The sequence below is a fragment of the Pelophylax lessonae genome, assembly GCF_965119305.1.
Source record: "Pelophylax lessonae genome assembly, chromosome: 3".
In the NCBI taxonomy this organism is placed as follows: Eukaryota; Metazoa; Chordata; class Amphibia; order Anura; family Ranidae; genus Pelophylax; species Pelophylax lessonae.
In genome coordinates this window covers 659,321,321-659,344,527 of record NC_138770.1, presented here as the reverse complement: position 1 = coordinate 659,344,527, position 23,207 = coordinate 659,321,321, and the positions used below count along the sequence as shown (strand labels likewise).

Genomic DNA, 23,207 nt, shown 5'->3' with positions numbered 1-23,207 from the left:
ATAACCAAAATCAGCCAAACCCCGCCCGCCACTTATCTGACCCAAACTGCCAAAGACTGAATTCTAATTGGGTATTTTAGGTTTGGTCAAGTCTTTTTACCTATACCACACTAAAAGGTTTGATTTTCTTTCCTATTCCGCACTTACACACACATTTATTGACAAGGATAGAAGTTTATTCTTGATGAAATTTCATTTTGGAAAAAAAAAAAAAGAAATTCTGGAACTGCATACAAAGAAATAGCTCAATCTTCCAAACACTGGCAAGACTGGTACTGGAATTGTCCTGGCCACAGATATTGATCACATCACTATTAGATATTGGTCCTGGCCACACAGCTATTCCATATTGACCATAGCTGGTATAGATTCGGACTGTGTGTGGAGGACAGTCAGGTGGCTCAGCGTGGTGGCGATATACACTTCCTGAGGTATAATTGTGCAGTCAGCCTTGCAATTAAGGATGGAGGTAGCATTGTTTTCATGTAATAAGTCTACAGTTCCGGGTACGACAGTCAGGTTCTGGTAGTGACAGTTCTCGGTGTAAGTGAGCTTTTCTGCGGCTTTAGAGGAATCTTCGCTGTCCTCTTCAGTAAGCTCCGATTTCTGCCCATCTTCAGCTTTTGGATCCAGAACAACAAGGAATGACTTCCAGGGCATGTTTTTATCATGGATCTACACCAAAGGAAAAAGAGAACAAGTATGAGATAACACGACCTTACTCACATTAGTGCGGTCTAACACTCAACAAACATGTTGCAATCTGACTGTACATCCTATTCCAGTGACAATGGTCACCAATCTTCCTAGCAATACAAACACTTCCCTGATCTATCCAAAACTGGAAAAAAATGTTTGGTCTACCTATATAATCCTTTTCTTGGAGTACATTAAGACACAGGGTACTTTATATTCATGACTATGTGTGCTATGCTGCCACCTTCAGGTAAGTGGACAAAAAAAAAAAAAAAAAAAAAAAAAAAAAAAAAAAAAGCAGGATTCCCCACCCAGGTAAAATCTCTCTGCTTAGGCTATGTTCACACTATTCCGACACGAAAGTTGCAAGACTTCGCCCTGCGACTTAAAGCGGAGTTCCACAATGGATAGCCTCCGAACTGTCCCGGGTCGCACTTACTTTTTAGAAGAAATACTTACCTTGAAAATTTCTTCTCCAGCGCTGCCATCTCAGATGTGGGCAGCTGAAGCCAGCGCGTCCTCTTCTGTGTCCTCTTCGTCCCAGAATGCCCTGCACCGGCCCCGCTCGTCACTTCCGGGGCTGGCGCGTCATTCCTGCACAGCTTCTGGGCATGCCCAGAAGCTGTTCATCAGGGAATGACGCTCCTGCGCCGGAAGTGACGAGCGGGGCCGATGCAGGCGCATTGACTCCTGGGAGCGATGACGTTCAGCTCCAAGCAGTCATCGCAAACAAGAAGAGACGGCGCAGGCCGCAGCCGCAGAGGGAGGAAGTAGAAGGAAGGTAAGTATACTTTCTTAAAAAGCAAGGCAAGTAAAGAAAAAAAAAAAAATTCAGGAGCATCCATTTGTTTTATAGGGCATTTACAGCAAGCGGATGGGCCAAAGTTGTTTTTGAGCCCGGAACTCCGCTTTAAGACAGGATACTTTATATTCACGACTATGAATGCTATGCTCCCACCTTCAGGTGAATGGACAAAAAAAAAAAAAAAAAAAAAAGCAGGATTCCCCACTCAGGTAAAATCTCTCCGCTTAGGCTAGGTTCACACTATTACGACACGAAAGTTGCAAGACTTCGCCCTGCGACTTAATGTCTGACTTTTATGTGACTTCAATGAACAGGGCCAGACTTTAAGTCTAGTATGGATTTTTGGGGGGAGGAACCCCACGCCGTGTTTTTTTATTTTGGTGTGGGGTTCCCCTACAAATGTATACCAATTTGACTTCTGCTCCAACTGGTTATTTTATTTCAATAACCTGCATATACTACCGCATATGTTTGATAAAGGTAACCCCCCCTTCCCTCCCCACCTATCTCTAGCTCTGTTATACTATGTATGTTTGCTTAACTTATTGCATTTTGTCACGTATTGTATTTTTACACCCATTTCCGAAATAGTATTTCGCAAGCCGTCATGTTCAAGCTGTTTTTTTTTATTATGATTTTAAACTCCAATAAACATTTAAAAAAAAAAAAATTTTTTTACACCAGACCAAAAGTGTCTGATATGATCCTGGAGGGTGGGGGGCACACCGTTTTTTTTTTTTTACATTTTGGCGTGGGGTTGCCCTTCAAGATCCTGGGGGCACAAGTCACATGCCACAAGTCAAATCAGTTAAGACCATGATCTGACTTGGATAAAACTTGCATTCAAATCAATGAGCTGAAATCATGCCAAAGCCAGGCCAAAGTAGTGCAGGGAGCAGTTTCAGAGTCAGACCTACACAAGTCTGAGCAGTAAGGATGGCTCTTATAGGGAACCATTGATATTGACATGTCATGCAACTGGAAGTCGGAGTGCACATTTGACCATTGTGAACCGGCCCTAATCCTCCATTGAGGCAATCAACAAAGAATACAAACAAAAAAAAAAAAAAAGTGTAGAGGTATCTCTGTGTCCTGTGATGCACTCAGGATTTTATAGGTAAACTGAAAATCCAAATCTCCTAAGCGTACATCACAGGACACAGGGTACTTCGGTAGGTTTTCTTCTCTGATGGCATGGGCATATTCCAAGATGACAATGCCAGGATTCATCGGGCTCAGATTGTGAAAGAGTGGTTCAGGGAGCATGAGACATCATTGTCACACATGGATTGGCCACCACAGAGTCCAGATCTTAACCTTATTGAGAAGCTTTAGGATGTGCTGGAGAAGGATTTGTGTAGTGGTCCGACTCTCCCATCATCAATACAAGATCTTGGTGAAAAATTAATGCAACACTGGACGGAAAAAATTCTTGCGACATTGCAGAAGCTTATCGAAACAATGCCACAGGGAATGTGTGCCGTAATCAAAGCCAACAAAATACAGTAAAACCTTGGTTTGAGAGTAACTTGGTTTGAGAGCGCTTTGCAAGACAAGCAAAATTTTTAAAATAAATTTTGACTTGATATACAAGCGATGTCTTGATATACAAGTAGCGTCATCTATAAAAGAGAGGAACCTCTAAAGTGTAGCAATATGGTTACATTTAATGAAGGTTCAATATTTAGCAACTCACATGGTTGATGATTAAAACAGGCACATCTAAGTATGCAGGCATCCGGGGTAAAGCTGTCCACATAGACCATCCTCTGCACAGCCATCTTCATCATCCCTTCCCCGCTGCACTCCACAAATGATTCAAAGCCTCACTTTCAGATCACTCTACTGCAGGCTATTCTTCCACGATTGCAGACTGACAGTGGTGAGAGCCGGTGGTTCAGAAGATGATCTATGTGGACAGCTTTACCCCGGATGCCTGCATACTTAGGTGTGTCTATTTTAATCATCAACCGTGTGAGTTGCTAAATGTTGAACCTTCATTAAATGTAATCATATTGCTACACTTAGAGGCGCCTCTCATCTCTCTTATATTCTGTAGCTCTGCTAGATTTTGCTTCTAATCCCCTTGGGAAGGCTGCATATTGTGGATGTACATTTTATGGTTACACAACCTATGACATTGCTATAATATTTGTATATAGACTATAAACTGAAGGACTTGTGGAACGAATCATCTGAGTTTCCATTATTTCTTATGGGGAAATTCGCTTTGATATAAGAGTGCTTTGGATTACAAGCATGTTTCCGGAACGAATTATGCTCGCAATCCAAGGTTTTACTGTATTAGAGTGTGTGACCTTTTGTTTTGGTGGCGAAATTTTTTTGGCCAGACAGTGTATATATTATATATATATATATATATATATATATATATATATATATATATATATATATATATATATATATGTATATATATATATATACACACATATACATATACACACACACACACATACATACACATACACACACACACACACACTGTGTAAATTTACATGTTAAGTACCTGTAATAAATAAAGTAAATATAAATAATAAACTACAAGTGTGGGTTTGTGAAGTTCACTTGCTTACCATCCATTTATCTTGCAGATAACGGGTACAAGCTACATATTTTTTATTTTTTGATACACACTGGAATCTCTGTTGTAAGATTATTATTCCGATGAATAAAACAAGCTCCCCTCACTATATGTGCAAAACAAGCGGTCTATGAATCAATGGTCTCACCGAGGTGTGTCTCCGCAGAGTGGATTTGTCGGTGAACGTTCTCTGACACGCTATACACATAAAAGGTTTCTCTCCAGTGTGAATGCGGTTGTGCCTCTGTAGTGCGTTCAGCTGAGTGAACTGCTTTCCACATTGATTGCAGCAATACGGGCGTTCTCCTACAAGCAGAGAGAATTAAGATTAGAAAATTTGTACCAAGCGCAGTGAGTGACCTCCTCTTCGCACATTTGCATGTATTAATTAGATTAACCCTTTTGTATCCAGGGATCAATGAATTCCACATCCACAGGCCAAATTTAGCAGCAATAGTATAGGTTAGTTTTATGTGATTACAATGCCAATCTGCCCACCTAAATTTAATACAAAAAAAAAAAAAAAAAATGTATATATAAAGTGCCTTGCGAAAGTATTCGGCCCCCTTGAACTTTGCAATAAAAAGAAAAGAGAAGGCGCCTGGCCCTTTAAATAAAAGATTGTTGAACCTGCTGCCCTTTTAATTGTAATAAAACAATAAATAGGTATATATCATAGGTAAAAAGGCGCTGGTAATCTTAATATATCACGTGTTATAAAAATTAATAGGTGATTTAAAGTGTAATATATGTGATTAAAAATTGCTACAAATATATATATGATCTACTATTGGTGCAATTAGCAAAGAAAAGTGCATACCAGTGCAATTTCAATTCAGAAGTGTTTGTGCTTCTCAAAGTAAATTAATCCACAAAGGTGTGGATCAGTGAACCAATAAATAGATATATAAAGAATTCCATACAAAAATCACATAAGAATATATAAAAATATAAATATATAAATGTGCTCCAAGTAGTGTTTAAAAATCCAGGCAATAGCATGCAATCAAAATTGTGCTTGGTGGATTCTTATTAATCCCTTCACAGTGCTCCAGGTGCTGGGATGTGACAACCGTCAATTAAGAAGTGCTTGTGCTTCTCAAAGTAAATTAATCCACAAAGGTGTGGATCAGTGAACCAATAAATAAATATATAAAGAATTCCATACAAAAATCACATAAGGATATATAAAAAAATCACATAAGAATATATAAAAAAGTATAAATATATAAATGTGCTCCAAGTAGTGTTTAAAAGTCCAAGCAATAGCATGCAATCAAAATTGTGCTTGGTGAATTCTTATTAATCCATTCACAGTGCTCCAGGTGCTGGGATGTGACAACCGTGGCCTCTTACCAGCTAGCAGCAGGTCACAAGGACCCCCAACGCCTGTGATCCCTTTATTGGGTGGATCAGACCTCTCCTCGATTGCTTGGATCTCTGGCTCCTATATTACTCGAGTTGGACCATGTAGTCCCCCCATACACATAAAGATATAGAAGAACAAATAGCCTCCAATAGTGAAATACTGTTTTATTCTCCAAAAAACATACACTATAAGGTGACAATTAGCCTCTTACTATTTGTTGTGCCCTCCTGGCACTGGGCAATTCGGCAGTACAAAATCGTTTTTTTGGGTCTTAGGAAGATATTCTCCGGGGATCTGCAGCACCCTGTATCTCCTTTCCCCCTTTCTTTGTATTGCAGCGGTGGATGTGTATCCCAGCCTCTGTTCCGAATGCCTCTGTGTGTTACTTCCGGGTTAGCATTGACCACAATGCATTTCGCTTAACGAGCGTCCTCAGGCAGTCTGCCTGAGGACGCTCGTTAAGCGAAATGCATTGTGGTCAATGCTAACCCGGAAGTAACACACAGAGGCATTCGGAACAGAGGCTGGGATACACATCCACCGCTGCAATACAAAGAAAGGGGGAAAGGAGATACAGGGTGCTGCAGATCCCCGGAGAATATCTTCCTAAGACCCAAAAAAACGATTTTGTACTGCCGAATTGCCCAGTGCCAGGAGGGCACAACAAATAGTAAGAGGCTAATTGTCACCTTATAGTGTATGTTTTTTGGAGAATAAAACAGTATTTCACTATTGGAGGCTATTTGTTCTTCTATATCTTTATGTGTATGGGGGGACTACATGGTCCAACTCGAGTAATATAGGAGCCAGAGATCCAAGCAATCGAGGAGAGGTCTGATCCACCCAATAAAGGGATCACAGGCGTTGGGGGTCCTTGTGACCTGCTGCTAGCTGGTAAGAGGCCACGGTTGTCACATCCCAGCACCTGGAGCACTGTGAATGGATTAATAAGAATTCACCAAGCACAATTTTGATTGCATGCTATTGCTTGGACTTTTAAACACTACTTGGAGCACATTTATATATTTATACTTTTTTATATATTCTTATGTGATTTTTTTATATATCCTTATGTGATTTTTGTATGGAATTCTTTATATATTTATTTATTGGTTCACTGATCCACACCTTTGTGGATTAATTTACTTTGAGAAGCACAAGCACTTCTTAATTGACGGTTGTCACATCCCAGCACCTGGAGCACTGTGAAGGGATTAATAAGAATCCACCAAGCACAATTTTGATTGCATGCTATTGCCTGGATTTTTAAACACTACTTGGAGCACATTTATATATTTATATTTTTATATATTCTTATGTGATTTTTGTATGGAATTCTTTATATATCTATTTATTGGTTCACTGATCCACACCTTTGTGGATTAATTTACTTTGAGAAGCACAAACACTTCTGAATTGAAATTGCACTGGTATGCACTTTTCTTTGCTAATTGCACCAATAGTAGATCATATATATATTTGTAGCAATTTTTAATCACATATATTACACTTTAAATCACCTATTAATTTTTATAACACGTGATATATTAAGATTACCAGCGCCTTTTTACCTATGATATATACCCTTGAACTTTGCGACCTTTTGCCACATTTCAGGCTTCAAACATAAAGATATAAAACTGTAATTTTTTGTGAAGAATAAACAACAAGTGGGACACAATCATGAAGTGGAACGAAATTTATTGGATATTTCAAACTTTAACAAATAAAAAACTGAAAAATTGGGCGTGCAAAATTATTCAGCCCCTTTACTTTCAGTGCAGCAAACTCTCTCCAGAAGTTCAGTGAGGATCTCTGAATGATCCAACGTTGACCTAAACGACTAATGATGATAAATAGAATCCACCTGTGTGTAATCAAGTCTCCATATAAATGCACCTGCACTGTGATAGTCTCAGAGGTCCGTTTAAAGCGCAGAGAGCATCATGAAGAACAAGGAACACACCAGGCAGGTCCGAGATACTGTTGTGGAGAAGTTTAAAGCCGGATTTGGATACAAAAAGATTTCCCAAGCTTTAAACATCCCAAGGAGCACTGTGCAAGCCATAATATTGAAATGGAAGGAGTATCAGACCACTGCAAATCTACGAAGACCTGGCCGTCCCTCTAAACTTTCAGCTCATACAAGGAGAAGACTGATCAGAGATGCAGCCAAGAGGCCCATGATCACTCTGGATGAACTGCAGAGATCTACAGCTGAGGTGGGAGACTCTGTCCATAGGACAACAATCAGTCGTATACTGCACAAATCTGGCCTTTATGGAAGAGTGGCAAGAAGAAAGCCATTTCTTAAAGATATCCATAAAAAGGTGTTGTTTAAAGTTTGCCACAAGCCACCTGGGAGACACACCAAACATGTGGAAGAAGGTGCTCTGGTCAGATGAAACCAAAATCAAACTTTTTGGCAACAATTCAAAACGTTATGTTTGCCATAAAAGCAACACAGCTCATCACCCTGAACACACCATCCCCACTGTCAAACATGGTGGTGGCAGCATCATGGTTTGGGCCTGCTTTTCTTCAGCAGGGACAGGGAAGATGGTTAAAATTGATGGGAAGATGGATGGAGCCAAATACAGGACCATTCTGGAAGAAAACCTGATGGAGTCTGCAAAAGACCTGAGACTGGGACGGAGATTTGTCTTCCAACAAGACAATGATCCAAAACATAAAGCAAAATCTACAATGGAATGGTTCACAAATAAACATATCCAGGTGTTAGAATGGCCAAGTCAAAGCCCAGATCTGAATCCAATCGAGAATCTGTGGAAAGAACGCTCTCCATCCAACCTCACTGAGCTCGAGCTGTTTTGCAAGGAGGAATGGGAAAGAATTTCTGTCTCTCGATGTGCAAAACTGATAGAGACATACCCCAAGCGACTTACAGCTGTAATCGCAGCAAAAGGTGGCGCTACAAAGTATTAATTTAAGGGGGCTGAATAATTTTGCACGCCCAATTTTTCAGTTTTTTTATTTTTAGTTTGAAATATCCAATAAATTTCTTCCACTTCATGATTGTGTCCCACTTGTTGTTGATTCTTCACAAAAAATTACAGTTTTATATCTTTAGGTTTGAAGCCTGAAACGTGCCAAAAGGTCGCAGAGTTCAAGGGGGCCGAAAACTTTCACAAGGCACTGTATATATATATCTATATATCCTGCTTGCAAAGTTTTGTTCCTAAATTGCTGAATACATACTTTGTCCCCTTTTGCATTAAAAAGCTTCAAACCTGTCATCTGCTTGCAACATTCTTTACAATGTACAGTGAGCCCCTCATACAACGCTCAGGGTACATTCTCAGCATTCCTTTGTGATGTGATGGACTAACTCCTGTGCACATGCATTATGTCAATGCAAGCTGGCCAACTAAGATGGTAGAAGGCTCCGACCCCAGAAGCTGACAAGTGGAAAAGGACCATGCTGGGGGTGGAGCTTGCAGACTTTGAAATGCTGGAGAGGAGATAAACTTATTTCCACTGTAATGGCAATGCCCCATAGATTCCCTATGGGGTTTAGGTCAGGCAAGTTTGCTGGCCAATCAAGCACAGTAATCCCATGATCATGTGACCAGGTATTGGTAGTTTTGGCAGTGTGGGCGGTGCCAAGTCCTGCTGGAAAATGAAATCAGAATCTCCATAAAGCTGGTCAGCAGAGGGAAGCATGAAGTGCTGTAGAATTTCCTGCTAGAGAGCTGCTTTGCCTTTGGACCTGATAAAACACAGTGGACCAACACCCACTCCCAATCGCCTGCTAACTGCGGCCAGCAACTGCTGACGAAGCGGTCCAACGTGGATTCCGAGTCAGTAGCCAGGCCCATGTCAAAGGGGCCCCAATACCTTCAGAACTGAACATGAAACCAATAAAGTTCCATCTCCCCGCCATCCTCCTTTTCGGTTGCTTTTCCCAGACAAATATTGGAGTCTTACCAGTGTGGACTTTAATGTGCTGGTAGAGCGAATTCCTCTGAGCGAACGTTCTGAAGCAGATGTCACATTTGAAGGGTTTGGCTCCAGTGTGAATGCGGTTATGATGCTTTAAATATTCCTTTGAGGCGAAGCTTTTCCCACACGTCTCACACATAAAAGGCCTCTCCCCTAAGAAGCATAAAATTCATCATCATCATCATCATCATCATCTGGGTTTATTTTTTAAGAAATGACTGGAAGATGAACCAAAGAAAACAAAAAAAAAAAAAAAAAGAAGGAATGCTGGCTCTTTGTGAGAGGCTAAAAGAAAAAAAAACTTTCTATATGGCCCAAAAGCAACCCCAACAACCCCCCCCTCCCCCCTTCCCCAATATAAAACAGGGCACAGACAACTCCTCTCAGTCCTTTCATATATATAGCCCATGCTGCCCCTGCTGGGAAGATCTCCTCACATCCTGCTTCAGAGACCCCCCCCATCACACAAGGTGTCACTAGGACAGGAAGTAGGGAGAACTATTCCCAACAAAGGCACATAATCAACAAAAACCTGATAAAAGGTCCTAACCTTTCCCCCGTTCCATCCAAACCCAAGGAAATGGTTTTGGCCTTAAGGTGATATTAAATGATAATTTTTTTTCTTAATTAAAATAAAAAACAGGTTATACTACTTTCCTGCTCTGTGTAATGGTTTTGCACAGAGCAACTCTGATCCTCCTCCTCTTGGTTCCCCCACTGGGGTCCCCCCCCCCACAGCAACCAGCTTGCTCTGGGGGCACTCGTGCGTGGGCGCTCCCAAGTCCCGTTCTGAGTGTCCATTAACGCATGAGCACAGCTGGACTCCCACTGCTGTGTGCGAGCCGATGAGGAGGGAGAGAGCAGCTGCTCTTGTGCACATTGCTGGATTGAGATTGGACTCAGGTAAGGTTTGGGGAGAGCTACATGCAGAAGGTTTTTTACCCTATTGCATAGAATGCATTAAAGGTAAAAAAAAAAAAAAAACCTTCCGCCTTTAGAACCACTTTAGGGCCCAAGGCAAACCCATGATTTTGGTTATGTGCTTACATAGATACCAGCAGTCAGGTTTTAACATATTGTTGAGTGTTGGCACCATCTGCTGGATAAATGTAGGCATTACATCAAAATTAAATCGATATTCACATCAAGCTGAATTCTGTACTATGCATGGGGCCTCAGAGCTGAAGTTTCATCCTCTCACATTTTGACTTCTCTGGTTCCTCCTTTCCCCCCCGTCATCAACATGATAATGACATTTTTTAATACAACTTTCTGTTTTCATTACAGAACTTATTTTAGACCCAGCAACTTCATCACTAGGTCTCTGTACTTTATGCATTGCTGGGATATCATACCTAGTGGGAGGGGCTGGCAGATTGCAGTACATAGCTTCCTGAAAACATCATCACAATGTACCTTTGTGATCTGATCTAGAGCCCCGATGCAAGAAGTAGGCTGGACCTTAGGAGAAACTATGCAAATATCAAATGTCTTGATAGGTGTGTGCCAGTCTGGGGGAGTGGGCGCCCTTAGGCAGACTGTTTGTATGCAAACCACCCAAGGTAACACCCACGTCCTCCTTTCAGAGTGGTCCTGGTGTGGAGATGCAACACCCCATGCTGGCTCTGCTCCCCCCCCCCCCCACCCCCCCCCCCTCAAATGTGTATAACACGGACTTAATAACTCATTCAACAAAAAAACAAGAGCAGGGCGACCTGACCTAGTGCAATACCATTAAACCATTTATTGGAGAGTAAGAAAGGTATCCTACATTATACTCACAAACCTGGATACATCCAGTGCTACAGAGGGATATGGATGGCGTCCGTACTGGTATGGCTGACGTGTTTCGAGAGAGGACCGTCTTCATCAGAGCCATAAGTACAAATGACCTGCTACACCTTTATATACAAAGAGCACAGCAGACCGGACCTTGCAAAATGGTCGGTCCCACCCCTCAAATGTAATTGCTTTGTATGCAATTCAAAGACTCAAAAAAAAGATGAAATAAAAAGACGAAATCTTTTGTTTTTTATTATTATTGTTTTTTGAGCATTTGAATTGCATACAAACCAATGACCAACGACCAATTTGAGAGGTCCGGTCTGCTGTGATCTTTGTATATAAAGGTGTAGCAGGTCATTTGTACTTATGGCTCTGATAAAGAGGGTCCTCTCTCGAAATGCGCCAGCCATACCAGTAGGGATGCCATCCATATCCCTCTGTAGCAGTGAATGTATCCATGTCCTAGAGGTCACCTGATTGTATTAGGATTTTTTATATGCCTATTTGCAACCTGTGTTTGGGAGTATAATGTATGATACCTTTTCTTAGGCTACGTTTCTACTATTGCGGCTACAAAGTCGCGCTGGAAGTAGTAGTGTGATTTGTTTGCGGCTATTTCTGGGGACTTCAGTGCAACTTCCTTCTATGAGGGACAAGTTGCACTGAAGTCGCCCAAAAAGTAGTGCAAAACCCTTTTTTCAAGTCGCTGCGACTCAAGTCGCAGCAGTTAGAACGGAGCTAATTGTAAATAATGGGTTTTGACTTGTTGTGCGACTTGACACATGTCAAGTCGCACAACAAGTTGCAATAGTGGAAACTGAGCCTTACTCTTCAATAAATGGTTTAATGGCATTGCACTAGGTCAGTGTGCCCTTCTCTTGTTTTCCAGTGTGGACACCTATGGTCCTGAGAGGGCAGCAAGAACGTAGACGCTACCAAAAGTCTTTTCCCCTAAGCACAGCACCTGAGTGCAGGAGAATTACTTGGTAAATAAGTCATTCATCAGCAGCTGTGCAGAATGACCGCCCCCCCTGCCGCATGAAAGAGTCATTCATTTAGTGCCAACATGAAAACATTTGCATGTAACCAGGAGCAGCGGTGCCCACTGATTACACACGATTTACATGCCAGCAACAGCAATTCATTTTTTTAAAACAACATGAAATACTTGGAAAAAACAATAAGTAAAGCTTTTGGCGCTCACAATGCGAAATCATAATCCAACACACATGATTCTGTGCAAATGGGCGTTATGTGATAACATTTGGTGTGTTGTAGAATCCTTCAAGTAAAATATACAAAACATAAAGTCCAATGTGACAATGCCCAACAGCAAAAATAAAAAGTGCTTCTAGATGTCTTCTTATGGCTTCACCACAGGTACTTAAAGGGTAGATGGCAACTCACCAAAGGTGTTTGACCCCTTTCTACAGAAGGTCAAAATGTGCAGATCGGTTCCTTTCAATCCGATGATCCCTCGGGAAATGGCCAGGATGTAGAGATCCGCTCCCCCAGAGACACACATAGTGTAGTAAAGTTTATTTGAATTCTTGAGGAGTACCCGTGGTGAAGCCACTAGAAGACACGTCTGTCTAGAATCACTTTTTATTTTTGGTGTTGGGCATTATATTTGACTTTAGGTTTTGCATTTTTTATTGTATATTTTACAACACACCAAATGTTATCGCCCATTTGCACAGAATCATATACGTTTGATTAGGATTTAACATTGTGAGCGCCAAAACCTTTACTTATTGTTGTTTTCAATTTTAAGGTGATTTAATCACTTTTTTTTAAAAAAAAGGGGCAGCCACACACACACTTGATCCCACATTCAGGGCGCCATCACCTGTTAGTATGATATACTTACCTGCTTTGTGTAACAGAATTGCACAGAGCAGCCCCGAACCTTCTCTTCTTGTGTCTCCCGCCAGCGCTCCCGGTCCCTCCTCTTTGGCGAGTGCCCCCATAGCAAGCTGCTTCCTATAGGGGAACCCATGTGGGCGTGATCCTGAGCCACACTGCCTGCGTCCATAGACAAAGACAGCATGGCTCGGGCCCACTCCCAATAACAGGATTTGACTGGCACCAGTGGGAGCCAATGACTTTCAGCCTGTCCTGTGAGAGTGAGGAGAGAAGACAGAGCTGCAGGAGATGTCTCTCCCCCTCCCTTCCCTTTCAGCTCATTGCTGGATCGAGTGAGGATTCAGGCAAGTATAAGGGGAGAGGAGGGGGGGGGGGGCGATACTGATGCCTAAACATTTACCTTAATGCAGGGAATGCATTAACATAAAAAAATGTTTAGGTTCTTAGAACCACTTTAATTGAAGAGATGTGCAAGGTCTCTTCTGCAATAACAAACACTTACCTGCCTGCTCACTATCTTCCCATGAATACATACATACATGCATTCCTGGCAAACTCCGGCTGTGCTGGAACGATTGACTCCCATGTATATATATGTGTGGGATGATGTGATTTCCAATTCTGGCCAATCAAGAGGCTGAAAACCCAGCGCCTGGAAGTAGTCAGGAAGAGGATGACAGCAGCCAGTGAGGGATGTAAAGTGGTTGTAAAATCTTGGAATCCCCGGTTACAGAAAGATATACTGCTCAGTATCTGTGTTTTAAAAATCATGCAGCGAAATATCTTATTTCAGAGCGCCGCTGTGCGCTTACATGACCTCCTGGCGCTCAGCTTCCCCAATCTAAGAACTAAAGCGAGACCGGCTGAGATTCCCTATTGATGTCAGCCAGGAGGAGAGTGGTAGGAGATCACGTGAGCGCACAGCGGCGCTCTGCAATAAGGTATTTTGCTGTATAATTTTTAAAGCACACATATATTGCACAGTTTATCTTTCTGTAACAGAGGGGATTCCAGGATTTGGGATTAGTGATTTTACAGCCATATCAGCGAGAGGGGCGGGGACACACACAGACCCCTGAGCTGAAAGGCAGGGAGGAAGGGGGAGAGACAACGGGATGACAGAGGCACCTAAGCTGACCATGGTATCATGGATCAGGAGCCATGATTACCTTGGTCAGAACACTAAGGGGGACACAGCAACAGGTAGGATCAACCAGGTATTTTACAGCATAGAAAGGGACAAATGACATCGCACAAGCACTTTGCTGTATATCTTGCTTTAAAGGAGCAGGATCTTTTTCTTTTGGGTTACAACCATTTTAAACGTCACATATCTGGAAGGAGGTGGAAGCAAATTTTTCTGGGGAGTTAGTTCTGCTTGAATATCAGCATTTTTATCATTCCTAAAGTCTTCAGCATAAAAGAAAGAAAAATAAAACATGGATGGGGTTTGGTTTCCCTGGTCCCATACATTACAGCTCCTAATTCTCGACACAAATACAGACGTACTTTCATTTGCTCAGAAGAGCACAGCTATGATCACGTACCTGTGTGACAGCGCTTGTGATAGATCAGCATGTGGTTCTGGGTAAACTTGGCTCCGCACTCCTCGCAGGCAAATGGCTTCTCTCCAGTGTGAATTCTGGGGAAGAAAAACAAATTTCCTGTATTAAACAAAATCAACTTTTTTTTTTAGAAATCGCAGGATGGCATCCTGAGGAGGGTTACACCCAGTGGCAAATTAGGCCAATAGTTTCACAGCCCACCCCTTTGTGCACGTGCAACTGCGGAGCGGGGGATTCCTCAGCTGCAGCGGATTTGGCTGGTGGGGGGGGGGGGTGTGATCATGTGAAAACTTCCTATTGGTTCTGCCTAAACCCAGCTCATCCCTACTCCCAACTTTCACAGTGGATATAAAAAGTCTACACACCCCTGGTAAAATGTCAGGTTTCTGTGATGTAAAAAAAAAAAAAAAAAAAAAACAAATGGAGACAAAGATAAATAATTTCAGAACTTTTTCCACCTTTAATGTGACCTATAAACTGTACAACTCAGTTCAAGAACAAACTGAAAGCTTTTAGGTGGAGGGAAGTAAAAAAAAAAAAATAATAATATGGTTGCATAAGTGTGCACACCCTTAAACTAATATTTTGTTGAAGCACCTTTTGATTTTTTTCCAGCACAGGGGTATGAGTCTATCAGCATGGCACAGCTTGACTTGGCAATATTTGCACCACTCTTTCCAAAAACACTCCAAATCTGTCAGATAGCGAGGACATTTCCTGTGCACAGCCCTCTTCATATCACCCCGCAGATTTTCAGTTGGATTCGGGTCTGGGCTCTGGCTGGGACATTCCAAAACTTTGCTCTTCTTCTGGTGAAGCCATTCATTTGCTGATTTGGATGTATGCTTTGGGTTGCATGTGGTTGCACACTTATGCAACCACATTATTTTAATTTTTTGATTTTTACTCCCCCCCCCCCCCCCCCTAAAAGATTTCAGTTTTTTTGTTCAACTGAGTTGTACAGTTTATAGGTCACATTAAAGGTGGAAAAAGGTCTGAAAGGATTTATCTTTGTCTCATTTTTTTTTTACATCACAGAAACCTGACATTTTACCAGGGGTGTGTAGACTTTTTATATCAATTGTATGATTGCATTATTTGTTGTCTGTACCCCAGAAACAATAGTGCAAAACAAAGCGTATGTCGGTACACTTTGCGGGGTTATACCGGGATGATCATCCCGGTACCGTGGTTTGAAGCCGACGGTCAGCTTTCCGTCGGTAACGACCGATGCGGCTCGGGAGCCGCTCGATCGTTACCCGGGGGGCGGGATGGGACGTCCCCCCCCCCCCCCGCCGCCTTCCGTGGCTTTGCTCGGGGCTCCCGTCCCACCGGGAGCCCCGAGCACCCAGCAGACATGTCCGCCGACTGGATGGAGTCCCGATGAAAGCCGGAAACGGCATCAATCGGGGCTCCGATGACGTAACCCGGAGGCGGCGTCCATGACGTCACTTCCGGGTTACTGTGCTGCAAAAGGCGGCAGTTTTGAAAAACGGCTGTATGCAAAAATGCCGTTTTTGGCGTTTTGCATACAGGGAAGTGTAGTGGAGGGGGTTTGGGGTCTTTTAGACCCTCGATCCCTCCATAAAGAGTACCTGTCACTACATATTGGTGTCACAAGGGATGTTTACATTGCTTGTGACAGCAATAAAAGTGATCAGATTTTTTTAAAAAAAAAAAACCTGTAATAAAGTTTAAAAAAAATAAAAAATAAATAGGAAAAAAAAAATTTAGCCGCCCCCGTCACCGTTAGCTCGCGCACAAAAAAAAAAACGTATACGCAAGTCGAGCCGAATGAAATCGCTGTTCAAACCCCACATGTGAGGTATCGCCGCGATCGCCAGAGCATGGGCAATAATTAAAAAAAAAAAAGAGCTACACTCTAACTCTAAACTGGTAACCGTTAAATAAATTTAAAGCGTCGCAGATTGAGATCTCTATTGACCGTAGTTTGTCGCCATCCCACGGGGGGGCGCAATTTTAAACCGTAACATGTTAGGTATCTATTTACTCGGCGTGACATCATCTTTCACAATATACAAAAAAAAAATGGGCTAACTTTACTGTTTAGTATTTTTTAAATGCAGTGAAATGTGATTTTTCAAATTTTTTCCAAAAAAAAAAAATGGCGTTTTAAAGACCGCTGCGCAAATACCGCGTGACAAAAAATTTTGCAATGACCGACATTTTATTCTCCAGAGTCTTTGCTAAAAAAATATATATAATGTTTGGGGGTTCTAAGTAGTTTTCTAGGAAAAAATACTGGTTTTAACTTGTAAACAAAAAGTGTCCGAAATAGGGCTGGGGCTTAAGTGGTTAAAAACAGGGGTTTAGTTTGAACACATTTGCAAATATATGTGTAACCAACCCCAGTGGATGTTATCTGTGATGAAACGCGTAGGGGGTCTGTGGCGACTATGTCATCACGCCTAACCTGCTTTGATTGCTTGATCGCACTCGAGAGCTGGAGGTTTGAAATGGAGCCCGCAGGAATACCGCTTGTTTTCCTCTACAAACCTAAGTTGTTGCCGCCTGTATGCTTATGGAAATTTGTAAGTGCAATACCAACTTTTAATTCAATAAATCAGATATCTTTTAATGCACTATGGAAGCTTTTTCTGTTTTATATTATTGGGAATCCCTATCCACCCCGCTGTATGTGACATCCTGTTTAGGAAAGCTCTGTTACTAAGCCCCCTTGACCACCTATAATAGTGGTCTTCAAACTGTAGCCCTGGAGCCAGATGTGGCCCTTTGCTTGCCTTTATCCAGCCCTTGAGGCATTATTCCTCCCACTGACACCAACTATTTCTCCCACTAATACCAAAGATCGGGAAATGTTTACTCCCACTGGGCACAGTTTGGCCCCCGCTGATGTCTGAAGGACAGTAAACTGGCCCTTACTTTAGAAAGTTTGGAGACCCCCTGACCTATAATCTTGTGGCCTGGGTTATTTGGTAAGTAGATTTTGATTATTTACCTTGGGTGTGAAGTGGAGGTCTTGAATCACCCTCTTATCTTTATTCATCTGTCTCCATTGGTGGTCCAGTTCCTGCTTTGACTACTCCTGTGCACTGATTTTTAAGAATTTTTATTCTAAGGATTTTATTATTATGATTCATTTAACGCTGCACTCTTAACCACTTAAGCCCCGGAAGATTTTACCCCATTCCGACCAGGGTTTTTTTTGCGATTCGGCACTGCGTGACTTTAACGGACAATTGCGCGGTCGTGCGACGCTGTACCTAAACGAATTTGACGTCCTTTTTTTCCCACAAACAGAGCTTTCTTTTGGTGGTATTTGATCACCTGTGCGATTTTTTGATCATGCGCTATAAACAAAAAAAGAGCGTCAATTTTTCAAAAATAATATTTTTCACATTTTATTATATGAAATTCCCCCCCCAAAAAATGTAAAAATCAATTTTTTTTTAACTTTTTCAGCCAATTTGTTTTATGCTACATATGTTTGGTAAAAAAAAAAAAAAAAAAAAAACGCAAAAAGCGTATTTTGATTGGTTTGCGCAAAAGTTATCGCGTTTACTAACAAAGTGAGAGATTGTCATTTTTGTTGGTTTTTTTGTTGTTTTTTTTAACGCGTAATGGCAGCGATCTGCGATTTTTTTCTTGCGGTACTGCGACATTGCGGCGGACAGATCGGACCCTTGACTGACATTTTTGACACTTTTGGGGTTACCAGTGACATTACTACAGTAATCAGTGCTATACATATGCACTGTTACTGTAAAATTAGACTGGCAGTGAAGGGGTTAACTTTTTTGAGAGGGAGGGGTTATGTGTGTCCCTAGGGGCGTGATTCTAACTGTGATTGGCTGTGGCTTGAGGTGTAGGAACAGTGATCATACGGTTCTACATAGTAGAACCGTATGATCACTGTTTCTACACCGGGGAGAATGACAGGCGGCTTGTTTACATCAGCCGCCTGCCTTTCTCCCTCTGCACCGACGATCGCCGAGTGACCGGCGGACATCGGGTCCGCCGGTCACACGCGCGGGGGGGGGGGGGGGGGGTCCATGAGCGCGCCTCCAGCGGCGCGCGCTCCCTAGACCCTTACAGGCTAGCGACGCAGTACTACGTCGCTCTGCCTGTGAGGGGCTGACCGCCGCAGTAAATAGTCATGCGGCGGTCGGCAAGTGGTTAATTTTATATGTATCCTTGGAGTTTGGTTGATTGCTCTTAGTGCAGGCAGCTTTTTTTGCTATCTAGCACAGTGTTGTTTTTGTCTTTTTTTAAATACATGTGTAGGCTACAGAGCCCCATCAGGGCACCCCAATAATTTCTGTAGTCCTAACTCTAAATTTTGAGAGCCCCCACAGTGGAAGCACATGCATTATAATGTATAGGCAGAGGGCAGGTGAGCCTGGAGGGAGGCCACCCCTTCTTCAACCACTTGCCGACCGCCGTCAGTATATTTACTGCGGCGGTCAGCCCCTCCTGGGCAAAGTGACGTAAGGGTACGTCACTCGCTCACGAGCCTCTAGGGGGCAAGGAGGCGTGCTCCCGCCCCCGCTCGTTCACTAACATCCCCGCGCGAGTGACCGGCGGCTCCGATGTCCGCCGGTCACTCGCAATCTCATCATGTAAAGAGGCATGGCCACGCTACTGACAGCCTACCATTACATTCTTCCATGCCTCTTTACATGCGATGTTTGGAAGTGTAAATTTTATTTATTTGCGTAATAAATTTTTTTTTAGCAGTATTACACTATTTTTTGCTTCTCCTCCTTTCCTGGTTCCATGCACCATCATTTGGTTGACCGAGAGGCTTTGAGTGTTTTATCTGCTATATACCATCACTTGGACATCCATGACCTGCTGAATATCTGGATCCCCTCTCCTACTATATTTCAAGCGATTTTGACCCAGGTGCTATACGGCACTCCTACGGATCTGGTGAGCAAACTACATCTCCATCTTTCAGTTGGTGTTGGGATCCATTTTCCACTTGATCATCACTGCATTGGACAGTCATGTCACCTTTACACTGGGGATTTAAAGTTTAATTTAATTCTAGCACCAGACCTTCTGTGTAAATCCAAAATGGTAACCTGTAAAGGCTTTTAAAGCATCGCCTATGGATGATACAATTTACATTGTTTGTCGCTGTTGCACAGACGTGCGCGATTTTAACCACATGCCGACTGCCACACGACTATTTACGTCGGCAGTCAGCCCCTCACAGGCAGAGTGACGTAGTACTACATCGCTAGCCTGTGAGGCTCTAGGGAGCGAGAGCGCGCCCCCAGAGGCGTGGTCGCGGCCCCCCCCCCGCGCGTGTGACCGGCGGACCCGATGTCCGCCGGTCACTCAGCGATCGTCGGTGCAGAGGGAGAAAGGCAGGCGGCTAATGTAAACAAGCCGCCTGTCATTCTCCCCGGTGTAGAAACAGTGATCATACGGTTCTACTATGTAGGACCGTTGATCACTGTTCCTACACCTCAAGCCACAGCCAATCACAGTTAGAATCACGCCCCTAGGGACACACACAACCCCTCCCTCTCAAAAAAAGTTAACCCCTTCACTACCAGTGTAATTTTACAGTAACAGTGCATATGTATAGCACTGATTACTGTAGTGATGTCACTGGTAACCCCAAAAGTGTCAAAAATGTCAGTCAAGGGTCTGATCTGTCCGCCACAATGTCGCAGTACCGCAAAAAAAAAAAAAAACACAACAAAAATGTCAAAAATCTTTCCCTTTGTTAGTAAACGCGATAACTTTTGCACAAACCAATCAAAATACGCTTTTTGCAATTTTTTTTTACCAAACATATGTAGCATAAAACAAATTGGCCGAAAATGTTAAAATATTTTGATTTTTACATTTTTTGGGGGGGGGGGGGGGGGGGGAATTTCATGTAAAAAAAATGTGAAAAATATTGTTATTTTTGCAAAATTGACGCTCTTTTTTTGTTTATAGCGCATGATCAAAAATAAATAAATCGCACAGATGATCAAATACCACCAAAAGAAAGCTCTGTTTGTGGGGAAAAAAAAAGGACGTCAATTTCGTTTGGGTACAGCGTTGCACAACCGTGCAATTGTCCGTTAAAGTCACGCAGTGCCGAATCGCAAAATAGGCCCTGGTCAGGAAGGGGGTAAAATCTTCCGGGGCTTAAGTGGTTAAAGCGTGACATGTTTGGTATCTATTTACTCCGCGTAACATCATCTTTTAGATTTCACTAAACAATTGAGTATTATATATATATAAAAAAAAAAAATTGCTTTTCATGCACAAGTACCATGTGATGAAAAAAATTGCAACACCCACCAATTTATTCTCTAGGGCCTCTGCTTTAAAAAAAATATGTATCATGTTTGGGGGGGGTTCCAAGTAATTTTTCTGGAAAAAAGTGCCATAAAAGGCCTGGTCTTCAGGTGGTTAAAGAGGAAGTAAACCCTCCTCTGACACTTTTACCTATAGGTAAGCCTATGATAAGGCTTATCTATAGGTACTGTAAATATCTCCTAAACATGCACCGTTACCTTACATGAGTGACGTCACTGGCACATGCGCTCTGAAGGAACGGCCGCTGGTGCCGTTTCTTCAGAGACCTGTGCCGTGACCGTCGGCTCCCGCGCGCGTGCGCGGGAGTGACGTCACCACGGCTTCGGCCAATCAGATACCCGGATGCCTCGATCCTGGAAGACGGGCAACTGGACATGTCGACCGTCATACAGCTAAGCGGACGGCACAGCGGGGGCTCGTTCTAAGGTAAGTATTTCATAATGAGCTAGTATGCGATGCATTATGTCTTTCTCTTTTAGGTCGAAAAAAAAATAAATTTCGTATGGGTTTACAACCTCTTTAAGCATGAATGCCTACCTCATGTGTGTTTTCAGCGCAGAAGTCTGGGAGAACCTGGCAATACACAAGGAACATTTAAAGGGTTTGTCCCCGGTGTGCGTTCTTTCATGGAGCCTCAAGGCCGTCTTGGAACTTAGGCCTTTCCCACACACTTGGCAGAAGTGCCTTTCGCCACCACCCTCGTGGACCTGCAAAATGTGCCTCTTGATGTCTTTTTTCCTCTTGAACTTCTTGTTGCAGAGCTCACACGGGAACTGGCGCTCATTGCTGTGCACGTGACGTTGGTGGCTTTTTAAGTTGCACTTATTTGCAAAGCTTTGGTTACAAATATCGCACTGGTAGATCTCTTCGGAAGTTCCGTGATTCTGCTTTGAGTGTTTCAAGTACGTCTTTTCATCGTCAAAGTTCTCCCCACAGATAGAACATACCACGTATTTACCAGTCGCTTGAGGATTACCATCATCATTGGAGGTTTTTCCACTCTCCACCATTTCACATGGACTGTCCTCGTCCTCTTCAGCTTTGATGCAGTCCTCAGTCTGCTCGCTGATAAGCTCCTCATTGCACGGAAAGGATTCTCGTCCAATGCCGTTCAGTAAGGAGTCAACGTCTTCACCATCTTGCTGTTCCCGAAGTCGTCTTGTGTATTTCTTCTTGGGAATCTCAACCACAGCTTTCCTCCCGGCTAGGCGTCCACTTGACCTTCTGGATTTGGAGCTGGAATGCTTGGAGGGGTCCTTCTTTTTTTCCATATAATCTTCCACCGCTATTGTTGAGGAGGCCTCCAAACAGGACTCCTCTCCGAGTTTGCCGTCTTGGCCATTGGGAAAGGCAGTGGAGTTATCTGTACTTTGGACCTCATCTGCCCCATCGGTCAGAGAATTTATATGCAGTTCCTGCATGTCATCCTCACCGTCTTGCGATTCTTCAATATTCTGCAGGTCCAACCACACCGACTCTTCCAACATCTGCTTTCTATGTTGACTGCAGGCCTTGGCCAGGTCGTAGCATTTTAGTTTTTCGGCTACGTCTTTGACCCGCTGGACTTTGTCTTCTTCTACTTCTAGCTTGGAAGTATAGATGAATTCCAGAAACAAGGCGAAATCCACAGCTGATATTTCATTCAACAAGACAGAACTACAACCCAGGAGCCGATCGCTGGTAAAGATCTCCTTGAAATACTTGCTGGAGGCTGCCAGGATGGTTTTGTGGGCGCTGAAGTCCTCGGTGGACCCCTGATGCTCCACTCTTATAGTTATATCGCAGAAATGGCCCAGCAGCCGGAGTTGGTGCATTTCCTTCAGGAGGTGGATGGGCAGAGACTTGGACTCCAGCAAAACTGTGGTGCCCTCCATTGTACTTGGGTCCTGCTGGAATTTGGCAAAAAGAAAAGAAAAGACAAAAATTAAATTACCAGCATGATTACAACTGCGTATGTGTTTAAAGCGGCAAATGGATGGCACCATTGTACCTATCAAGGCAATATGTCTCCAGGACCACAGAACAGTCTAAAGCCTCGTACACACGTACCGATTGTTGGCCGGGAATTTTCGGCCGCCGCCCGATCGGCCGATTATCGGCTTGTTAGTATGTTGCTTCCGACAACCGACTGCGACTTTTCAGCCGAACAAAATCTGGTGTGCAGGCTATAAAATTTTTGTTGGCCGTCAACAGAACGGTCGATTTTCTGTCAGTCAGTACAGATTTCGGCAGACAAAAATCAGATGA

The 23,207-nt window shown here is 42.9% G+C and overlaps 1 protein-coding gene across 1 annotated transcript; it reads right to left on the bottom strand.

Moving 5' to 3' along the window:
- Positions 1-244: 244 nt before the first annotated feature.
- On the bottom strand, positions 245-22,845 carry GZF1 (GDNF inducible zinc finger protein 1). The gene is made up of 5 exons (XM_082251808.1): positions 21,498-22,845; positions 14,634-14,728; positions 9,421-9,588; positions 4,252-4,409; positions 245-675 (listed from the first exon to the last, which is right to left on the bottom strand). The coding sequence occupies exons 1-5, from the start codon at positions 22,832-22,834 to the stop codon at positions 340-342; spliced, it is 2,094 nt and encodes a 697-aa protein (XP_082107934.1). The 5' UTR covers positions 22,835-22,845; the 3' UTR covers positions 245-339.
- Positions 22,846-23,207: the final 362 nt, after the last annotated feature.